We start from the raw sequence: 10104 nt of genomic DNA on the forward strand, positions 1-10104 counted from the left end.
CCCCCCTAGGAGTCCGTAGCCAATACTAATATTATATTTTGTATTGTTATTGCGAAAGATAAAGATCTTCTGTTCGTTACCTTCTGGTAGTTTTATTTAAACAAACAATATATATATATATATATATATATATATATATATATATATATATATATATATATATATTATATAAATATAAATTGTATCATTATATATATAATATGCGCGATTTTCCTGGGGCTGTTTTGTTTTTAATTTTTATCATACTTTATTCCTACTTCTGCTTCTACTCTCTTTGTTTTTATTTTCGTGCGATATTAGGGATCGTTACGTAGTTGAACGTTGAGTCATAATTGCGATAAGGACGATCATTCAAGTAGTAGTAGTAGTAGTAGTAGAAGTAGAACCATTTATCTAAGCGGTAGCAATGACATTTCATTATGTCATACAGTGAAATGGTAATCTCACCTCCAATATACTCCCTGTGGTGATTTCGTAACCTTATACACCGACCCCTCGTTACCAAGAGATACACCACTCTTTGTTCAGCGGTCACGATTATGATGATACATACACTTTGCACTACACATCTGTGAAGTCACGTTACGCCACTGCCTAAGTTCCTTTCACCAAAGTGGCGCATGGTGATGCGATCTGACGTAACATAACTCAGTCAGTAAGAATGACGTCATTGTTATCGGTGGTGAAAGCTGAAAAAACGGGCAGGCGTTGCTAATCATTAGTAATATTATGTCAGGACACGAACTGTTGGCTTAGCTAGCTAGCTAGCTGTCCGTAAAAATTGTAACGTTGGTTGTTAATCCCGGAATCCACGCTTCTGTCCCCCCCCCCCTCCACAACAAACACCCCCCCCCCTTCCACACACACACACACACACACACACACACACCCTTGTTTGTATATATTTTACTTTGTTTACGCGTTGGTCTACGCCATTTTGTTTTGCACTCAGCACCATCCCCATACGATGTAGGTTCATTCAATCAATACCTCATCTTACCTGCATCTGTGCATAGCTTACTTAGCGCCCCCCCCCCCCCCCCCCCCAACTCCCCCACTTGCCCAACGCGCTTTACAAGGATCCAGTGACCTCTGTATATTATACTTTTAGTTTAGTAGTAGACGATGCAAGGAGAGTCCATAGCACACAGCAAAGCTTAACGCGTAGGACGGGACACGATCATAGTCTACTATCGATACGTCATGCCTGTTAGGTGATATTACAACATAGCTGCCAATAGGGTTCAAAAGTCTGATGTCACATCCGCCCAGCAACGAGTAAATTGGTTCTAAACAAAGAAAATCGGTACTTTTTATTCTTCATACTGGCTAGAACTTTTCCACATGTCGTGTGATCATAATGTATAAAAGTCATAACATGATCAGATTTATAATGTTTTTCTCCTCTGGATACACTTTTATGCTCCTCGGAGAAGTATTTCATAAGGGCGTCCGCCATTGTTCCGATACTTTAGAACCAGTTACTAAGTTACTGTGCGTTATTACAAGGGAAGTGACGTCATGACTATCGAACCCTATTGTCCTGATAAAATTAGGACTGCCTCGATTTGACAATTTTGAGCTTGAGCTTTAGAAGAAAAAAAAACAACCTTGAGCTTTTATATAGCGCAATATCCACTAAATGTGCTCAATGCGCTTAACAAGGGGCCCCTGACCAACAGCAACACTTAACATGTAGAACGAGACATGACATGACCCCTGTTAGGCGATATTACAATTTTTTTTTCCAACCGAGACGACGCTGTTAACGGCCGGGTACTCATTTTACACCTGAGTACGATGAGAGAATGTCAGTAAAGAGCCTTTTCCAAGGACTCAACTATGCGCAGAGCGAGGCTCGAACCCGGGACCTTTCGATCCGAAAGCGAGTGTCAAACCACAAGACCACATAGCCGCGCAATCTTGAGAACATTTGTAAAATAAAAAAAAATTAATAATTAAAAGTTAAAATTGGACTGTTTATATCGTCAGCTGGGGTAACATCGCCTTAAGGGGAAACTGCCTCTTGAATTTTGGACCTGTAAGAGTTTTTCGTTTTGGGGCAATTATTTTAAAGATTACAACTGCAACAAAGCTGAGATTATTCAAAATGAGCCAAATTCACAGAGGCAAGGTGTACCCTTGAGACAAAGTTACCCCGATTGGCGGTAGCGGGGGTTGGCGAGTGATGGTGGATAAAACTTCAATATTTTATTTTGGTCAATAAATTCATCTTATTCCTCGAGAGAGAGAGAGAGAGAGAGAGAGAGAGAGAGAGAGAGAGAGAGAGAGAGAGAGAGAGAGAGAGAGAGAGGGAGAGGTAGAGAGGGAGAGCGAGGTGGGGTGGGGGTTAGGGGTTGGGGGGGGGGGGGGGCGACAGACAGACGCGGATGATAAGAGAAAAGCACAGACTACTAGGATAAAAATGGCGGCGCTCGAACTCTCACTAGCCACTTTTGATGACGTTTCCCCCCCTGTTGTCCAGTCTGAGCCTGTGTTATCTGTGGAGAAAAGCATGTTTTTAACTGATGATAATTCTACTATGAATTGGATTCAATAGTCTGATGTCACGCGCCCGGCAACGGCGGCCATCTTGGTTCTAAACAAAGAAAATCATTACTTTTTATTTTTCATGCTGTCTGGAACTTTTCATATGTCTTGTGATCAGAATGTGTAAAAGTCAAAACACGATCAAATGTATGTGTTTTTTTTTTCTTCTGGATACGCTTTATACTCGCCGGAGAAACGTTTCATTTGGGCGTCCGCCATTGTTCCGATAGTTTAGAGCCAGTGTTGCTAAGTTACCATGCGTCATTAGGAAGGAAGTGACGGTACGACTATTGAATCCTATTCCGGTCAACCTGCGTGGGATTCCAGACGTATTCAAAACGAGGTTGTTTACCTTATCGTGACAGTCAGACACTGGGCATGGTAATTTTGTCATCAATTTCTCGTAACTATTTATTGTGTAGCCTACCTGCCGGCGATTTATTTATATCTGCTTGGCTTTTTTTTTTTTTTTTTTTAATTTTTATTTTGTTTTGGGGAGGGGGGGGGGGGGCGTTGTTAGATTCCTGGAAACGGCTAAATCCACGTGTACACATACGCATTTGTAATAACCCAAATTGTTATATTGGCTCGTTGTTGCGTCACACTTGAAATAATCTTAATGGAAATGCCCTCAAACCAACCAAAAAATACAACAAAAAACAAAACAAAACAAAAATAAGACAGACAAAAAACAAAAACAAAACAAAAATAAAAAGAAACAAAACAAAAAAAAAAAAAAAAAGAAAACAAAAAGAAACAAAACAAAAACAAAAAGAAAAATAAGAAACATAACAAAACAAACAAAGCAAAACAAAACAAAATAACCGCGATAAATATTGAATTGTAAGCTTAACTACGCCCTATCATATCATTACAATCACATTATCTCTCATTCGTATGGATTGTTTCATTCATCCTGGTTTGTTGACAAAGGAGGAGATTATTCACCTCTATTATCGTGACCAAGAATGGGCATTTTGTCATTTCTCTAAATGTTTTGTTTGTGTACCTTCCATCCGGCGATTTTTTTCTGCTTGGCTCTCTCTCTCTCTCTCTCTCTCTCTCTCTCTCTCTCTCTCTCTCTCTCTCTCTCTCTCTCTCTCTCTCCCGCTTTCTCCCTCTCCCCCCTCTCTCTATGCCCCTCTCTCTCTCTCTCTCGTTCTCTCTCTCTCTCTCTCTCTCTCTCTCTCTCTCTTTCTCTCTATCTATCTATCTCGGCCCATGGAGCAGTTTCTATATCGTGAAACGGACAATAGCAATAGCTTGTTACCCTTTGGATAGGACGCAAGTCTATCGCAAAGTACTTTCCACCAGATCTAACAGACCCAGCTATCCAATTACTGCTGTATGGACGGGGAGGGGGGAGAGGGTTCAGAAAACCCCCATCTCAACTGCACCCAGGATCGATTTCGGTCCCCTTGCGTGTGAAGCGAGTGCTCTACCAACTGATCTATCGGGACCCCCCCTCCACCCACTGATACTCAATGTGGATTCGTGGAACTCGACCGATGCTTGATGGAAACTCCTGGGATTATTCAATCTGTAATTAGTTAACTGCCGTACCCTAAAAAGACACATATTTTAAAAATTTGGCCAGAAATCTCGTCCTTCAAATATCGATCGATTTAAATGACTCTCGTCTTGACAAAAAGTTTCAAACCCGGGACCTCGCGAGCTCTTTATTGAAGTTCCAGGTTTGATAGTTTTTGCCAAGATGAGGGTCATTTAAATCGATCGATATTTGAAGGACGAGATTTCTGGCCAAATTTTTAAATACGTGTTTTTCAAGAGTGAGTCAGTTTACTGGCTAATTATCTGCCTATATAATAAAATAATAATATAATATTCCCATTATTCTTCCCCTTGGGGAAATTTGTCTTTAGGGTCTATTCCAAGGGAAGACTAGAATAACCCAGGCGTCAGCCGCAGAGCAGCGCCGCAAGTGAGCTAGGGCGAGGTGACTTGCTCAAGGCCATCGGCGGGTGATCGAACGCGGTACCTTTCGGGTACGAAGCATAGACCGTACCGCTGAGCCACCACGCTGCCCCCAACATGGCTATGTCATCGTCATTATTACAGACCTGCCAACTTGAAATTGGAAAAATTCGTAGTTTTCAGGCGTAATAACACAGTAGACATGTAATATCTACTTTTAAACATTACCAATTTGTGTTTAAATACATTAGATAAATGTTTTAACCCTCTACTTATCAACTATAGGAAAATCGTCACATTCGTTACGATACAACCAACATTTTTCTTACTCAAATTTCATTTGTACATCATATAATCTAAAGAAAATGAACAGTGTGTTAAAGAGCTGAAAAATTATCTATCGCAAGAACTTTACTGCTGTCGTGCTTGAGTGATAAAAATATATATTTTTGTGTTAGTTGGGTGTGAAGTTTTGGGGAAAATCCTGAAAATGACTGGTAAGGAGAGAGTTAAACTTCTCTCTGTACTAGCTTTGACAACAAAACTTTGTTTTTAAGATGTTTATTGAATTAAATATCTTTATATAATTGTCAATTTGGACCAAACAAAATTCGTAGTTCAACGAAATTTTCGTAGTAATAATAATAATAAGAAGAATAAAAATAATAATAATACACATTTATACAGCGCTCATTCTCGTGTAAAACACAAGCTCTGGGCACTTTACAATATAGATTATCAATTTTGAGTGGAAAAAAAAATTATGCAATAAATTTATAGCCTAATCAAGGATTCATAGCGTCAATATAAGCAAATACAGTAAAGATGTGTCTTGAGATTCTTTTTAAAGGCAGGTAAAGATTTGCACTCCCTCAGACCACGTGGTAGTTCATTCCAAATCTTGGGGCCGAAACAAGCAAACGATCTATCACCAAATTTTGTTCTTGGTCTTTTTTTTTCTCTCGAAATTTCGTTTTAGTAATAGGCAGGTTTGTTATTGTCATGGCCATTTTGCCATTATAGATGAATATCAAGTCCATTCACCTCATAGTCATTGACGCTATTAGCGCGTCCAACATTCATCAGGGAACTCCCTGCTGTCTTGTTTGGTATTGTGATAATTAATTATAATTGTGATAATAGTACTGATTAACCAAACCCCTTTTTTTAGCACAGTGAGTACAGCTGTACTTATCTTATTTCTGGAAATTTTACGCGTATGAAATTAGTACCAGAGAAATCAGAAAGAAGAAGAAGAACAAAAAAGTTCGAACTTGTACATGTTATTTATCTCGAACAGAAACTCCAATGTATTGTGACGCGTAGTCATCATTAACCTATAGTCTGACACTAGAACCGTAGCCATCGCTGACTTATAGCTTGAACACTGACAGTAGAACCCACTAGGAAATGACGTAGTTTAACGTAATTTTTTAGTTGTTTTTTTTTTCTTTTCACCGTATAGAGAGTTGTCGTTAGTACAGCTCAGGGAAACAAGTGATCAAGGTTTTGACTCTATCTAAGCAGAAGTTGACTTTCAGAGTGTTGACTATGTTGATTCCACTGTATGTTATTGGCAACACTTTCCTTATACATGTGCATATAGTAATAAATTGATAAAATAGAATTCTACAAAGACCAAACGAATTTATTCTTTCTGTTTTTGTTTAATCTTCAGACTTACCCCCACGAAGGAAGATTCACTGAAAAAGGACAAAGCCTTTCAGCCTACCCTAGAACCTGAACCAATGCATGTGAAACAAGAAATTGAGGAACACCCAGACTGCGGAGATAGGCCGATGGAGATGAATGCTATGCACAGCTCGTACCAAAACGCCATCCAACCCTCGATTCATCAAGGTGGTACCCCATCAGTAAGAACATTAGAATACAGCGGGTATGATCGTAACTACGACCAACGCCTAGTCAACCCAGTCGGTCACTATCCTCTACAGCAAGCTTACTCTCCCTCACAGACTAGCGACGAGCTGAATCGCCAAGAAAAACTTAAAAAGGAGCTCAATAATTATATGCTTCAACATAACATTCCATCATCACAAATGCTCTCTCATCCACTTAGTAACCCCATCCCTACAGCAGATCCAGGTAGGAATGAAGTGCCATCGGCTGATATGAGCTTATTAAAGATCAAACGTAGCAACGGCAAATTGGCCATCCCAGACATTCTACAAACAGATGGGATGAACAGCCTCGAACTTGCTCAAACTCTGAACACACACCAAAGGGCCAAAAGGGAATTTGTTCCCGATGAAAAGAAAGACGAGGGTTACTGGACGAAGCGGGTGAAAAACAATGACTCTGCTCGAAGATCGAGGGTGAAACGGAAGGCGCTAGAGAAGATCATGGAGACTCGTTTGATGGATCTTCAGCAGGAGAATATAGAACTCAGACATGAGCTCAATGCCCTTAAGCGTCGATACGGAATCCTTGAAGAAGAAGGAAGAAGAACGTCGCCCTCAGCGTCTTACTACCATTCAAAGCCTTCATCCTTACACTCATCCTCAAGCAGATCATCATCGCCTCCAGGAAAATTGTCGCTTTCCAGCAAGGACGACGAACTCGAACACCAGAGTTCGGCGTCCGACGATTCACGATCGCTCGACGATTCCCGGTCCTCTTACCTCAGATCTGCCTCGGCCTTGTCGCAATCTCTAGACCCGTCTCACAGGGACAGGGCAGATTCCTTCGGCAGCTGCGGGTCATCGTCGACCGCGCAATCTCCTAATTCCAATTCCCCTTTATATTCTCATAGTTTGGTAAGGACTGATAAATCGGGTGCCCTTGACCTTACCAGTGACTTTAACAGCTCCAGAATGAACACCACGCCCACCCATACAATGTCCTCGAGGGACTTCAATAATTCCCCAGCGATCTCAAATGCCAGTGATACAAATTCTACACCCACCTCACTGGAAAGCAGCAGTGGTGGTGGTGGTGGGCAGTTTAATGAGGAGAAAATGGACACGAGTAATATGCGTGGATTCCCTTTAAAATGTCGTTGGAAACTGTCCTCAACAGCACCGTCCATGAAGACATCGGCGGGTGAATCCAGTGGCTCTTTCCCCAGTGCATAAGTTTAAAACTTAAACTTAAAAAAAAAACACGAAACAAAACAATAACAAAAATCGAGAGAGCAAAAGAAAACAAACAAAAAAAAAAACATTAAAAAAAAACAAAAAACCATAAAATACCACCCCAAAAAATCAAAAACAAAACAAAGAAACAAACAATTTGAATTCGGGTGTTCTCATAAGGGCGAGGACGTGTTGTGCCAAATACAGTATATCGGATTTCTTTGTTTCCTTTTTAAAATGACATAATAATATTTCAAAATGATGTGACATTTTAATTCTTTTTAAAAGACATTTTTTCTTCTTAAGTCCACTTTCTTTTTATTGTAGACATCTATCTTTATTATATCGTTTGAAATGCCTAATTTTTAAAGGTTTTTCTTTTCTTCGTTTAGATAAATGTGACCACTCGTTTCAAAACGGTATTATGTCGAGGATGATTAAGAGGCTGAAAATTGAATGTATTTATTTAAATATCAGACTTGGGTTGAGTTTGTATAGTCTATTACTATTATTGAAGAGAAGTTTATATTACATATTGATATTTTACAATGCTAAATTAATAGCGAGTATTCAAATTTTGGACTAGTTTACCTCTAATAATTTGATTTTTTAGTATCTGGTTCATCCCATTATAACACCGTTTTGACACAGTGGGTTATGATTTATTTTGATATATTCAAAATGTGAGAAAAAAATAATATGAAAAACGAAACCTCTTGATATTATAACGATAACAAACGACGTGCACATATATGCAGGTCTGACATCCGAACCCACTTATGGGCCTAGTTTAACATTCTTGTAATGGACAATATTTTGAGTCCTTTTTTGAGATTTCCATTACAACAATGAGCCCATAAGGAACTGGGTTATCAGACCTGCAAATAAGTGCACGTTGATAAATAACTCGTGGTTTTAGGTGTTGTCTTTTGTCACTTTTTAAGTAGTGTCATTCTTTGATTTTTGATTTAAATGTCTGATTTTTAAGATAAATATGTAACTATGTAACCCGCCGTCTCAATTCGGTGAAATAGTGGGGTCCAAATATTGAAAGCTGACTTTATGCATGGAACTTTATCAAAATGGGGGCGATCTATAGAAGGAACGAAAATGACGTTGGCTATTTGTTATTGCTTGTATAAAGCCATTTGGTGATTACTTCTCACTAAATTATACCAATCAGACTATAAACGTTCGAGTTTACACCTCGAAGAGGCGAATACAGGTCTGTAACTGGGGCCAAAAAAATTCGTAATTCTGCGAATTTTTCGTCGTGCGAGGCAGGTCTGATTTAGATCGTTCCTGTTGAAATTCATCATTGAGAAGAATGGCTGTAAAGTCAAAGTCTTGACCACTGAAGTCTCAACATTATTTTATTTACTGTTTTCAGTTTTAATTAAAATTAAATTCTGGGCAATGTGGTACAGCCAGACATAATGAATGGTGCCGACTAGAGACATGGGGTTGCATATAAAATATATTTTTAAAATTTGAAACGATATCTTCTCCGATTACTTATTATGTTTACATCAAAGCACAATTTTTACAACATATTATTATTATTATTATTATTATTATTATTATTATTATTATTATTATTATTATTATTATTATTATTATTATTATTATTATTATTATTATTATTATTATTATTATTATTATTATTATTATTATATTATTATTATTATTATTATTATTATTATTATTATTATTATTATTATTAATTATTATTATTATTATTATTATTATTATTATTATTATTATTATTATTATTATTATTATTCGACTTGCGATATTGCTTTTGAAGTTAAAGACCAAATTGTTCTATCTCGCCATTATTCCAAACCTGTCACTGATAAATATTTTCACGTATCGGATACGGGAGGCTGTCTGTGTAATTGAAAGGTCGTTTTCGTAACAATTCGCCATAATATGAATATATTCCAATACTAAGTCATTTTTAAGCAAACTAAACTAATAACAAAATCTGCTTTCATTAGCGTGTTTGAGTTGTATAATGAAAGAAGAAAAAAATAAAAAAATAAAAAATAAAAAATAAAACCCTGCCGATTTAGCACTATTGAATGAATGAATGGATTTATATAGTGCGCTGTCCCTATAGACGCTTACCGTGAGCAATGTGTGTGTGTGTGTGTGTGTGTGTGTGTGTTTATTCGAGTGTTTCAGTCTGTGTTAGTCTCGCACTAATAGAAATAGCTTCTATAATATTTTTTTTTAAAGTGTGGACCTCTATTACTAGTGTGCAATGTGTAATGTTCAATATATTGTTACTTATGCTACTTATGTTTTTAGGGTATTTAAGGAACATGTGCTCATTTTTAAAGCCCTCCTTATTGAACCAAGATAAACTTGATAACAGATAATAATATTAATAATGATATAAAATCATTTTCTTTTCTTTCTTTTTTTTTTCGTTCCCCAAATAACTCGGTATTGGGGCAATTCTGTGGTAATTGTTACAAAACGACCTTTTTTATGGCACAGCTTCTTATACATCTTGTTT

At 37.7% G+C, this 10104-nt stretch overlaps 1 protein-coding gene across 8 annotated transcripts in view; it reads left to right on the plus strand.

Annotated features, from left to right (window-relative positions):
• Nucleotides 1-9213, plus strand: part of LOC144962704 (uncharacterized) — a 25465-nt gene extending 16252 nt beyond the window's left edge. For all 8 annotated transcript variants that reach the window (XM_078895875.1, XM_078895876.1, XM_078895877.1 and 5 more), the window contains one exon: nucleotides 6164-9213. In XM_078895875.1, the coding sequence (XP_078752001.1) occupies nucleotides 6164-7580 (1417 nt within the window). In that variant the 3' untranslated portion in view covers nucleotides 7581-9213. The remainder of the gene's footprint in view (nucleotides 1-6163) is intronic.
• The last annotated feature ends 891 nt before the right edge of the window (nucleotides 9214-10104 follow it).

This window comes from Berghia stephanieae, chromosome 1, assembly GCF_034508935.2.
Source record: "Berghia stephanieae isolate SIO BIC M18660-M18661 chromosome 1, UCSD_Bste_1.3, whole genome shotgun sequence".
NCBI classification, from domain to species: domain Eukaryota; kingdom Metazoa; phylum Mollusca; class Gastropoda; order Nudibranchia; family Aeolidiidae; genus Berghia; species Berghia stephanieae.